We start from the raw sequence: 14,201 nt of genomic DNA on the forward strand, positions 1-14,201 counted from the left end.
AAATTTCCATCAATAATCTAAGAAGCTATATTTTTATAACATTGGGTTTCCATTAGTAAGAAAGATAATTGAGGTCATGTTAAGATGTTAAGCTTTTTTCTGTATTTGAGAACTTTTTCCTTCCTGCTGGCTTTCCAAGCTATTCTTGCAACATATCAATTTAGTATTCACTAGGCAGGTTGTGTATACTATCTGTATTTCCAAGAATCACAATAGCCCTAGGTTATTCTTATTTTATAGATGAAATGACTAATATCTAAACAAATTATGTAAAGCATCCAATATCACAAGTCTAGAAAAACACAACAGTAAGATTACAATCCAGCAAGTTCAGTGCCAGTGGTTAAGCACCTACCCCTATATTATAATTCCCTGCTATTGGGAATAAGCTATGAATATCCAGCTACTCAAAGAAGTTAGTGACAATGAGATGGTGATGTAGAAATGCTGTACCATGTGTTAGTTGTTTTTCCATTACTGTGATAAATCACCATGAGCAAGGTAATTTACAGAAAAAAAAGAATTTATTTGTGATTTATAGGTCTTGAAAATTAGACTCCATCATGGTGGTGACAGGCAGCAGGAACAGTAGACTGAGAACTCACATCTTGCAAACATAAGAAAGCAAATCCGATATAGGGCAAGGCCTTAAACTCTCAGAGCCCATCCATTCCTAGTCACATTTTTCCTTCAGCAAGACAACACCTGCCAAACCTTCCCAAACACCATCACCAACTGCAGACCAGGTGTCCAAATGCCTGAGACTATGGGGCCTATGTCTTATTAGAAATAACTATGGAGCATGATAACAATCACATAGTAAGCTGGCTTTAAATCCAGCAGAATTAAGACAACTGTTTATGAAGTGATATAGAAATACATATTGAAGATAAGTGCCTGGGACCATTAATGGTGTGCCATGTTCAAATTGGGTTAAAAATAATTAAGAACATATTGCCTTTGTACCTCTTATTTTTTAAATATGTTAATAAAATTAAAAGGAAAATTTATTTCAAAAACTAATAGATACAGTCTGAATGGATTAGAAAACATGAAGATCCAATAATCTTAGAAATAAATAACTCAGTGAGTCTCCCAATCCAATAGTTTGTTGCCCACAGGAAGTTCCTTTCCCTATTATATATAGATAGACGCAATGAGCAGACAGAAAAAGACATCCCATGCTAAAGGAAAACAGTAGCAGACAGTAGCACCCATACTTACATCAGATAAAATATACTTTGAGATGAACTATATAAAGCAGTAAAGAAAGAGACAAATTCAAGAAGGAGATATAACAATTACCATATACTTATATAATATTTAAGTAATATATAAAATAATTATATACTTATTATTTTCAATGTTGTTAATTTCCCATTATATAAACTAATTTGGGATAAGTGATTTCTAATGTTTTTGACAATCAAATTGTGTGGTTTCCCCCCACACACTTAGTTGTTTTTATTTTTGGCATTCACACATCTACTTATGACAGGATGTGTGACATTTCTTGTAAGTACTTTAGTGTAAAACCACAAACGCTGATGGGACCTTGCATTGGATTTACATATAAAGTAGTCTAGACACATTTCCTTTATTAATTTAGTGAATGAACAAAGTAGTTTTATGAGCTATTCCTATTATTGGTGATTTGTTATTTGTCTACTTCTTTGGAATCAAAACCTAAGATGAAAGGTACTGTAAACATAAACTGTACTTTGAAAGGAAGGGCTTCATTTTTTAATGCTCTCTCCATGGTCTAATTATAAAGCATATAATTGGAAGATACTTTTAGAAAAGAAATGTGAAACAGTAGCACTGCAAGCAACTGGCCATATAGCTGTTTAAACAAGCGGTTGCTGGGTGTTTTATTTCTAATGTTCAAGAAAATCTTTATAAATCTGTAAACCCACAGCTTATGCCATTACCGCCCTGACAGATCCCAGAACTGCATGATGAGTGGGCTGTTCTTTTGTGAAGTCGATTAGCCCTAGGTGGTACAAAGCCAAATGTGTTATTTTAGTGTTGTGATTGTTTTTGCATTCTTCAAACATCTTTGCCTTTATCCTATTCCTGTGTTGATTTCATTTGAATGTCAAGATTCCTAAAATTAAGTTTTTTCCAGCTAAAGGGCCTGTAATTCTTATACAGATAACATGATAATAATTACCCACTTGCCCATTTCCCTTCAGTCCTTCACTCTCTGGTGTTCCACTTAAGTGTTAATGAGGGGTTGCAGATGCATCTCCTGGATGGATTGACTTGGTATTTAAGTCCAATGCTATGTACACTGCACAGAAGCCTCTACTTACTTGGATTGTCTCTAGAAATTACGACAACAGCACAGGCACTTTGATTCTCAGAGCATTATTCCACCGCTGAGAAGTGACACCCCAGATTTAAACTGTCTCAGGTGACCTCCCCTCCAGTATCAGAAGGCAAAAGACTTTGACAATGAAAAGGATCAAACACCTCATTTTCTCCTCCCTCCTCCTTCAAAAGCTCATTGCTCAGCTCTTGCAGGTGGTTGAGTAATTATAATCAAATTATTACCCCCTGAAAAATAGTGTGTGTGTGTGTGTGTGTGTGTGTGTGTGTGTGTGTGTGTGTGTGTGTGTGTGTGTGTATGTGTGTGTATGCACATGTGTTATCCAAAAGCTTTACATTTCCAGGACTGAGTACTGGAGAAAGAAAGATGTTATCAAAGCATTTATTTTGAAAAACATCCCTATAAAAGTATTAAGTTTGAATTAGGAGTACTAACACAATACTTTTTTGATGGGAAAAGAATATTAAAATGTGTTCTTGCTCTCTATTCACTGGGGGTGGGGGCAATTACTTGCTATCCACATTCCATGTTAGTTATGTAATTTTAAAACCTAGCAGAATATCATTGATTGTGGCATCTCAAACAACAGTATCATGACCATTTGGAGTATAGTTAAAAGTCACAAGCCCTCCAAAATAAGCTCATGAGGTCTGGGTGTGTCCTAAGTATGTTCAGCTTTTAAAGCTGTCTTATTGGCTCTGATGGTCACCAAATGAGACCAGGTGTTGTGAACTGAATTTGGTGTTGAATTACTCAGCATATTTTGATTGAGTTTGATCACCTACTGCTTAAGTTTATTTAGATTATTGTGATCACTGCAGTGGATGAAGTTGAGTAAATTTTTCCTCTGACACTGTATATGAAAAGACAACTCTAACCTCATACTAGATAACAGAGAGTTTATTCTGGAACCAATGTGAGTGATCATGGCCCAGGATGACAGATTTAAGTTACTTTAAATTCCATATTCTGATGGGGTAAGAGTTCAAAGAAGTTTTAACAATAGCAGAACAAAGAGAGTCGTAACTTAAGGAACTTTTTAAATGAGTTGGTAGAGACTTAAGAAAAGTGGAATAAAGCAAATACAGACATCTCTGTTATAGACTCAGATACTCTCTGACAACACAGACTTTGTTTAGTAACCAGCAAGGGGTTTCGTAAGTGAATGCACTGTAAATGGGTTTCACCTGTTAGTCATTAGAATGTCAAGTTAAACATGAGGGGACAAATATGGCTATTAATGGTGCTAAAGATGCACTAAGGGGAATTGTAAATTAGCTGTGGACTTGCCGCATTCACTGGAAGTTCTGTTCAGTTCACCAGCCTCGTAGAAAGTTCAGTGGAGTTTGGTTCCTTTCAGGAACTTTTCTTCAAAGAGACAATGAGCTTAACTCATTTATAATTTATAATTTATAAATTTATAATTTAAAATTGACCATTTTTCTAAAATAGGTGTGTTTTAGTGCTAGGTTAATTACTGCATGGAATTGGCAGGTGTAATGCCAATTATTTTACTAACTTGATCAAAAAAATATGTAACCTAAGAAATAGCAAGTAATTAAGAATGGGACAGCCTAGTTCTGATTACTCTTGGAGGTAACATGTGGATTAACCACTGTAAGATGGTTCAGTGTCTCAAATTTTGCCAGATTAAAAGCAAAAGGCCTTTAAATATTTTTTTAGAAAAATGGGCATTGCCTTATTTTCTTCTGTCTTTAAGAATTGAAGAGAGATATGACATTGGATGAAAAAAAAACTTAATATCGTAGAGCAGAGATTCTCTCCCACAGCTATACAGTGAGTCAGCAAAGAGAAAGACACACTGGGTTCCTAAGGTTGTGAAGCACCAACTGGGAAAATGAAAACCACAACTTATTTTGATATATAAATAAGTTTATAAACATATGTATTTAAATCATCTGAAACAAGAACTAGATGGTTCATGCGCAAAGAGTCTCTTTGAGGCTGAGCCGCACTAAAGATAAATAGATGGATTCCCCAACCTTGGTGGCACAGCATCCTGCAGAAAGGCAATTCACACTGGCTCTCTTTGTGTCTCCCTCCCATCTTCTTCCTGTTTTACTCTCTCTCTTCTTCCCTTCCTCTTTTGATTTTCCCTTTCCCCATTGGAACTCTTCACAGCAACTTTTTGCTAGTCTCTGGAATGAATCTTTAATGAAACATCCCACCTCTTCCCGACACACTCTTCACCTGCTTCTGTCTATCTTTTATACTTGGATTTGAATATTGTTTCTGCTCTCCTTTCAGATAAAGACATAAATCTTTAGTTCATAATTTCTCAACCTTCGTAACAAACATTTCAGAATTCTGGAGGCTTCCCTATGACCTGTTACCTCCACATCAGTGTTTAACTCACTCCCAAGTTTCCAAAGAGATTCCATGTGACAGTAATTAAGGTGTGAAATTGCTTCATGCTAATTGCCCAAGCCCTTCTATGATCTGCTATTAAGAAAGCTGGATATTTTTAATGGTACATTAACTTACAGAGAAATCTAACCTTTCCAGTTCTTGGAAATTAGAGAAGGCCAAAGAGGATTTGATTAAATTGTCATTAATAAAAAATATTAGTCATATTTCATTCTTCTTTCATAGAAACAGATAGAAGACAGGGATTATGAGTTTGATCCAAAACAGAGGGTCTGCTGTCTCCATTTGGATGGGGAATTTGTCACTAACAATTGCAATGGCCCTGTAAAAATGTCCCACAACCTATTTTATGACAGTGGTGACTGTCAGAGCTCCCCACTTCGCCACTAGAAGTCCCTGTTTTCTTCTTGACTGTAAAGAATGGGGTAGTGATGTAAAGTGGTCAGTGGCCCACAGCTCTGCATCCCTGTCCTCTTCACACAGCACTGTTGCTTCAACCTGTTGAATTAACTGGATTACCATTTGGTAGTCACCAAGACCTGGGTATACACAAGCTGATAGCTGTTATCCCCATTTTAATTGGGAGAAAACTTATTTTTAGAATAATTAAGCAATTTGCTCCAATCCACATTATATCTTCCAACTTGAAACCTCACTCTTTTCCTACCAAGAGTGTGAGGGTGTGAGTGTGTGTGTGTGTGTGTGTGTGTGTGTGTGGTGTGTGTGCTCACACAAGTCTGTGTGTGAGAGAACATGTATAAAACATTAACAGGAGTTACAGAGTTATAAATGGGCAATATTTTAAAGTTTTAAATTTATCTGTTAATTTTTCTTGCTTAAAGTTTTACAAGTATAAGAATGATGCGGGCTTATAGAAGTACTCAATGTTTGTTATTATGATGGGGACATAGCAGGAGGGTATCCATGAGGTGGCACCAAGAACCTGGCTTTTCATAGTTGTCACCTTTACAAATAACATCAACTCTTGCATTTTTTTATGTTTAAGAAAGTTATTGGTTTAATCTACATGTTCAGGGAAAAACAGTAGTGATTAGTGAAAGTTGCAAGTTGTAAACAGAAGTATGAGCTGTGATTATGGCATAGAAAACCTGCATATTCGAGTAGCTACGTTTGAATGCAGGCACCAGTGAACAGAACATGCAAGAAAAGCATGAAACAGAAGGTTTGCATTGGAAAACCCATGCTTTGTTGTTGTTGAGTAAACTATAAGGTCCAGTAGCACACATTAGTTACATCTTCCCTTCAAGAGCACAATCCTTTACATAAAAAAGTGAAAGACTTCACACATATATTCACACATTTGACAGCTTATGGAGTGTTTATAACCAGATGTAGCATTTCATTTGTGATTCCATGTCTCCTGAGTTCGCTGCACACTCAGTACACAGTCTGGTATCTGCAGAAATATCAACCTTCCTGATACCAGTGCCCTGGATACCAGCATCCACCTTTCAAGTTTGTTTTGCTCCCATTCAGGGATCAAGCTTGGGATTTTTAGCAAATACTGTGTCGTACAATAGTCCACGATGGGAGTTCTGTTCTTAGGAAGCTGTGTTTGCCCTTGTGTCTAAAAACAATGACAAATGTTTTGCCACCAAACCTCTAAGTCATTGTACTTGAAAAGCTCTGCTGAGTCCCTCTCTTCAGTCTGCTGTTGAGTTAGAAAAGTAAAACCTATAAATGGAAAGAAAGGTCAAGGGGGGGAGAGCGAGCTGTTGAAGCATAGGTTCAAGTATGGGAAAAGAGGGAAGGAGAAAGCTGAGATAAGGACATGCTTTGACTTGAACTTGGTGCTAAAGAACCAAACAGAAATATCTCCCTTTCAGCCGTCCTCTCTGTACAACTCATCTGAAACCACTGTAGCAAAGGAGATGGCAGAGGAACACTGACATTCTCCCACTCCCTGCACTCGACTACTGAACCAAAAGAAGGGAAGCTGCCAGATAAAGGAAGGCAGGCCAGATGTAAGGGAATAAAACCAGTTTCAAACATTCAGATATTGTTCCTTAAGACCTTGAACAAATTTGGGGATTTTAATTATTGACAACAAGTGTGAGCCAGTCAAATACAATTAGAATTGATTCAACATGAAATATCATATGTATTAGGTGCCTGGTGAGATGTCTCAGCATTTAAAAGCACTGGCTTCTCTTCCAAAGGACCTGGGTTCAATTCTCAGCTCCCACTTAGCAGTTCACAGTGGTCTGTAAATCCAATTTCAGGATTTTCAGGATATCTGACACTCTCACACAGACATACATGTAAGCCAAATACCAATGCACATAAAATATAAATAAATAAATAAATAAATAAATAAATAAATAAATAAATAAAGCTATTAGACATATCATACACAATATCTGGATTCAGACAGTTAGTGGCTTATACTCCTTTTGTCTTAAATTGTCACAGGGAGGACAGTGAATCTGGGTTTCTGTGAAAGCAGATGTGAAACTCAGGTGACAACAAAGATTAGGAGTTTTGCTTGATCTTGTTTTCACTTTATTTCCAGTTTATAAATTTTTTCTTATTAAAAGGAAGAAAATGTTTTCCCCAGTGCTGGGTTTCTCCTTAAGCCCTTAGGAGCTCCCTCTATCAAGGTATCTCTTTCCTTGCTCTCCTTCTCTGTTCTTCTCCCAACTCGACCTTCCTGATCCCTCATCCCTCCCACCCCTTCTCCTCTCCTCTTTCTCCTACCTCCCTCCTCCCTCCCCCACGTTCCCAATTTTCTCAGGAGATCTTGTCCCTTTCCCCTTCTGGGGGGCGGGAATCTTAGGGGCCTCCTCGTTTCCTAGCTTCTCTGGGGTTGTGGACTGCAGGCTGCTTATCCTTTGTTCTGTGTCTAATATCCACTTATGAGTGAGTGCATACCATATTTGCCTTTCTGTGTCTGGGCTACCTCATTGAGCCAGAACCTGGAAGCAACCTAGAAGCCCCTCAATGCAAGAATGGATAAAGAAAATGTTTACACATTGTTAATTACACAGCAGTAACAATGACATCTTGAAATTCACAGGCAAATGGATGGAACTAGAAGAAACCATCCTGAGTGAGGTAACCCAGTCACAGAAATATCTTTTTGTTTGAGGTTCTAAAACAACATAAATCTGTCCTTGATGAGATAGTGGCTCACTGTAAGTGGTAGAAATGGCCTCTTCCAAGCAATGATTGCACTTTCAACTATGACAAAAGACAAAAAAGTAGCTTTTCTGGGCTTATAGAGAGAAAAAGGCTTAGTCTAGTGTGGGCTACGAATGGGAGCCATGGAATTTATATCACTATTAGAGGTCACATCTAAACAGATTCTTGGACATGCCAGCTCCATGTTCCTACTATGGTTCTAGTGGTCTGTGGTTAGAATTAACATGCAAACTCCTCATTCTGATGGTTATATAAAACCATGATTTATTTATTTTTTAACCATAGGCTCTGTGATTGTTATTTCTTATGAGATATTATTCTGGGTTCATCATTTGTTTGTCTGAAATCCTTAAGGTCTAAATTAAGCTCCTTCTAGACAAAACATGTGGTAAGTAGCCTGATCAAGTGAAAAACGCATTGCAATTGCAGCCACAATTGGTACTTGGAATGTACACAGTAAATCTCAGATGCATAATGAATCTTGAGCTAGACCAGCTTCTGTGAAGCTGAGACTGTATTTGCAAGGAACTAAACAATTTATAAACCTTTTCAAATGTGTTTCTTGTGAGAGTCACACTGTGAGATTCAGTTTGGCTGAGTTTTCTCTTCTACATGGGCTGGCTGAGTTCATGTCAGGTAAATATTTTTGATAATAATGATTGAATTATTAGATTCCCCCCCCAGAAACTTGTTATTTTCTGGGTGGACATATTATTTACTCTTCATTTACTATCAATTTAGACTGGTGTGCACTGACGTACAGCAATCATGGTTTCCAGTTGTAGGGATGGAATTTAATGAGGTCTGAGACTAGCTCTGGACCACTTCTCCCTCATCACCTCCTTATATTGTTCCATCCTGTATTTATGTTTACCTTCATAGTACATCAAAGTAGGGATGTTTGTGTTTTACTTTAAATTTTGTTTTGTTTTTGTTTTTTGAGACAGGGTTTCTCTGTGGCTTTGGAGGCTGTCCTGGAACCAGCTCTTGAAGACCAGGCTGGCCTAGAACTCACAGAGATCCACCAGCCTCTGCCTTCCAAGTGCTGGGATTAAACGCATATGCCACCGCCGCCTGGCAGGATGTTCATATTTTAAATGCTCATAGCATCATGGAGCTAAACACAGTTCTAGAATTTTTCACTGAATCCTTGAATCCTCTTCCCAAGCCTGTATCTCTTAGCCATATCTCCATTCTCCACACGTTAGTTTCAGTACTGAGACATTTCTGATTACTGGGAGGAGGCTGATTATCCATATGCTAATAGGAGAGCTCTGGATTGAATAGTTCTTTTAAAAGAAAACATTTATTTACTTTATTTAACATGTTTGAGTGGTTTGCCTGTATGTAGGTGCGTGTACTACGTGCATGCCTTATGGCTGAAGGCCAAATGACAGTGTCAGATTCACTGGAACTGGGGTGGGGGGTGGTTACAGATGGTTCTGAACCACTGTGTGGTGCTGAGACATGAACCTGGATCCTATGCAAAGAACAGCTAAGTATTCCTAATTGCTGAGCCATCTCCCCAACCCAGATAGTTAGTTCTTTATTTATTATTTATACTCAGGGAAATTAGGGTGTTTTTAATTGTGAGAACATATGAAAATAGAATTCAACATTTCAATCATTTTAAGTGTACATTTCAGTGCAGTTATGTTTATCCAGTGCTTATAAGCCATTCCCAGCAACCCTCCCATAACTGCTTTCATGCTACAAAACTGAATCTCTACACCTTTTAAGACTTAACTCCATCTGCTGTGCTCCAGGGTCCTCACAACAATACTACTTTGTCTTCATGCTTACCATTATCCTAACTTTCTCATAGTGATCCATTCAGTATTTGGCCCTTAGGAGCTGATTTGGATGGCTTACTGCCATTTCTTCAAGGTATATCCATGCTGCGGCATGTATCAATAATTTTTTCTTTCAAAAACTAAATAAAATTTAATATATATATATGTTGAATATATAAACATTATATTAATCTATTGTTCTATAAATGGGTACTTTACTTCACCTTTTGACTATTATAAATAATGTGGCTATAATCATGGGTGTGAAAAATTTTTGTTCAAGGCCTTTGTCTTTTCTTTCTTTCTTTTTCTGGTCTACATCTACAGAATATAGTGGTTGGATCCTTTGGCAATTCCATGTGTAATTATCTTAACAATAGTCATTTCTCACCATGGCTGTACCACCTTAAATTGTGAGCAACAATACTTAAGGGTTCCAATAGCTCCACATACCTGCCAGCTTTGTTGGTTTCAACTTCTTCTTTTTAACATATCCATGCCACATCCATTTTCAAAACCATTTCTTGATGACAGTAGCAATATTTAGTAAAAGTAAGGCCAACTTCTGTATTAGTTAATATGCAACCATAATAGTGTAAACATTGTCTAGTATCAGTTAGTCTGTAGAAGCTTGTTTAGATCAGAACCCCTGACTAGATATTCTCATCCTGGTTCTGCCACTGCTCACCCCTTGATATTAGGGAAGTCATTAACTTCCCTTGATGTTTAAAAAGTAAAGGTAATAATTTACCTATGATGAACACATAGTTATTCTAATGAGTAAATGACACAATCAATTTAAAGTGGCTTTGAATACCTCAAAATGACAGTTAGTTGTGGGATTAACAGTTTACATTTTGATTTACAATATATTTGTCAGACACCTTGTGCTTTGTCACTTCTTCAATTTTGCTCCATCATTTGTTTTGAAGTATTCAGAACTTGGCTCAAAGAAAGTTATTCCAACTATTGGAAGTGGTGGTTACCACACTAAAGAGTGCTCGTCCTTTGCCTGTCCTTGTCTTACATAGTAACTGAATTCAGGTGTGTTCTGCAAAGTACATTTAGTTCTAAAGTTCTATTGAGAGCTATAGCACTTTACTTGTTACGGTCTAAAGTTAGATGTTTTGCTGAATCCCAGGAATTATAAATGATAATGATGAAGTAATTGGTTCAACAGTGCCCTCTCTCTTTCTCTTGGTCTCCTTTTCTCTTTCCCTCCATCCTTCCTCTTTACATCCCTGTCTTGCTCATTCCCATTTCTGTATTTTTGTGCAACTCCTAGAATTACCTGAGTTTCCAAATCCACTTTGTAAACAGCAATGTAGAGAATGAAATACCTATTTCATTCATTGGGTGGAGGAGAGGCAGTTTCTCTCAGTGAAATGGAAAACATAGCTGTTAACCATTTAGTTTATTAAAACCCTGAATTTTATTATTCAATTTAATGGGGTGTAATGAGGATAATTACTGAATTACCCTAAAAGAAAAACTACATCTTCTGTTGTGGCATTATTGAGTTTTACTTTGATAAACTAAAATTCCTGAGGTTAGTTTGGAAATTTCTTTACAGATTCCACTTCAGGGATGGCTAGTGGGGTTTTCAATTATTGGAAAATTTGCCTGCAGCACTAATTTTAGTGCTAATATTTGTGTGTTTATACTTGAAGTAATTTATGTATTTGTGACAAATAGTAAATACATAAAATAAAAGTCCAAATGTACAATGGGCAGAATCTATAAAATGAGAACAGAGGAGATGTTGCAATTTTAGGAAACTCGACTATTCAAATACATTATTTAGTGGTTATCAAGCAGTATCATACACTTCAACTAACATGATGTTGAAGTAATCTTTTGCCCAACATTTTTCCCTGGGTATTTAAACAGAAAGGTTCTTTTTATCCATTGAAATGATGGTTTAAATGATCTGTGCTGGAGCCTGGAAACTGTAGGTTTTCACAGCCGATTAGGTGGTAGAGTTTAGAAAACTACTTCGTGGCAGCCTGTGGATTCCTTTCCAATGGAATCACTTCATTACCTTTGAGTTGCCTTGTGCATTAGCCAGTTATAGGTAAGTGGATATATTATGCATAAGTAAAAATTTGCCTTCACCTTCGAGATTTGGAACCTGCTCTACTTTCCTCATAACATAAATACAATAAAGAGCTAGTGCACTTGAGGGACTTCAACAATCTTCTAGGCTATACTATAAAAATTTTTCTAGGATTCCTTTTGTTGTTGTTATTAAAGATAGGAATTTGAATTACCTATGTAAACCATTTGAGAGCATCAGAATCAACTCCAAATACTCAAGAGCTATTAGTTCATAGCTTACCTATAAGTTGTGCTTTCCCACTTCAGCCAAAGGCACTTAGAGATATTATGATTATTGATGGAAGTAACTGAAATGTTTAAACATGTCATTCAAAATTTGATGTTTGTTACTCTTGTAAAAGACATTGAAAAAGCATCTTTCATAGCTATATTCTGTATTACTCAGAGAATGTGTATTGTATTTCATCAGCATTACCTGGCAGCTTAGTAATAGAAAAGTAAAGAATACCAAACTTACCACAGAACTAATGACTCCTAAGTCACATAGTAACAATACCCATACTTAGTATAACTGCACAGTACTAGACACTACTAAACATACTGGGGAAAAAAACCTGTCTCTTCTCTGAACTAGTGTTCAGAACCATGCTTGTATTTTTAGTCTGTGTTTTGGAAGCAGTGGAATGGCTTAGACCAGAAGAATTTATATGGCATTCTCAAAACATACTGTCTAAAATCTTAATGAATGGTGTTATTTTTTTGTTTTTCTTGATCATTTTGGATGTTTTCTATCTATTCATGCTGATAAAGATGTCATTTTTCGGTCATAAAAGTGTGTCTGACTTGACCAAATAGTCAAGCTCCTGAAGATGTAGTATTCCCAAGTCATACCCAGCAGAGGAAACTATCTGATTTTGGAAACAGTATTCAAATTCATCAACCATTGTGGTGATGATAGGTAAAATAGATACAGATATTTATTTTTTCTTATTTCAAGAAGGAAAGCAATTCCTGATACATAAGTAAAATGTGCCTATATAGATAGACACATTTGTCTCTATCAGAACAGCCCACTGAGGCCAAAAGACTCACTGTAGTGATTTATTTTGTAAAAATAGCTATGAACTGGAAAACCCTACTCATCCTAAGTGATAATTGAGCAAAAGCCATGATAGTTCTCAGATCACAACCTTGGAGCCAGACAGAGAAGAGAGGATGTGAACTTAATCTTATGTTAAATTACCACACTCCCTATTGGAGAATGGCTAATGGCACATGGACTCTGAGCCTTAGTTTAGGTGAAGGAAGTCAAAGCCTATTAAGCAGATATATTGGTATGTTTCTACTTCTATCCTAACTCAGACATCACTTCTGATGAATAATGCTCTGAAAATTCTAAATATTCCTAATATTCTAAAATCAAACTAGAGAAGTTCATTGAAGCCAGGTCTATGTTGATTATCAAGAGTAATTTTTTTTTTGTAATTTTGCTTTCCAGTGTGTATGTACAGAGAACCGTCACTACATGAAATTGGAGAAAAGCAAGGACGTTCGAGGAAAAGTTCGGGAACACCCACCATGAATGGAGGCAAAGTCGTGAATCAAGACTCTACATAGCTGAGAACCCCTCCTGTTCTTTCATCTCTACCCTCTCCTTTCTCCTCTCTCCCCTTTCCCCATTTTCTCCAATAAATCCATCCCAACAAGAGAAAAAAATAAAACAGCATCACAGGACTTAGTAGCTGAGATTCTGCACTCAAAATCTTCCTTTGTGTAGGACAAGAAAATTGAACCAAAGCTTGCCTGTTGCAATGTGGTAGAAAATTCACATGCATAACAATTATCGCACATAAAAGCAAAGAAAAATAAATCAGGACTCCACAAACATTAAATTTAACTGTGTTGTTATTAACAGAGGGCTAATTACAATGAAGATTCAACTATAATGCAGACAGATTGCAGTCATTGAATGGATGGAAAAGGTCTTGAGAAAGCCACTTAAAAATGTTGAACTGTAAATCCCTTTAAGTTCTAGAGAATTATGTGATGTGCAGTTTTGTTTCATCTTTGTATTTTCTTTAGATTTCTGTAAATGATGCACAACTATATCCTGTTTCCAAGACAGTCTTTCAATTTTAAAATTGAACGTGTCAAAATTATATTCTTCTAATGTCTATCAGTCATATAGCCAGGGTCCATTTAGCATGAAGAAAAGTTTTAAATATTATTCTTGATGTTGATAATATATTTTATTTTAGAAAATGAAAATCTTACGTTGAACTTAATCATATTAGCCGATTTAATCCTTTGTAGAGTTTCTCCTAAAAGAATATCTTATTTTTTATTTAGGAATTGATTTGGGATTTCATTATTTTTTTAGACATTTAGTGAAATGGGTTTTATTGTTATTTTGAGGAGACATACAGAACCCCTTCCATTGCTGTGTCTGGTGAAGAAGCATGGACTTC

At 36.5% G+C, this 14,201-nt stretch overlaps 1 protein-coding gene across 2 annotated transcripts in view; it reads left to right on the top strand.

The window, feature by feature from the left end:
- Positions 1–13,625, top strand: part of Fgf12 (fibroblast growth factor 12) — a 246,887-nt gene extending 233,262 nt beyond the window's left edge. For both annotated transcript variants that reach the window (XM_027412929.2, XM_027412931.2), the window contains exon 5: positions 13,232–13,625. In XM_027412929.2, the coding sequence (XP_027268730.1) occupies positions 13,232–13,350 (119 nt within the window). In that variant the 3' untranslated portion in view covers positions 13,351–13,625. The remainder of the gene's footprint in view (positions 1–13,231) is intronic.
- Positions 13,626–14,201: the final 576 nt, after the last annotated feature.

The sequence above is a fragment of the Cricetulus griseus genome, chromosome 4, assembly GCF_003668045.3.
Source record: "Cricetulus griseus strain 17A/GY chromosome 4, alternate assembly CriGri-PICRH-1.0, whole genome shotgun sequence".
Taxonomy (NCBI): domain Eukaryota; kingdom Metazoa; phylum Chordata; class Mammalia; order Rodentia; family Cricetidae; genus Cricetulus; species Cricetulus griseus.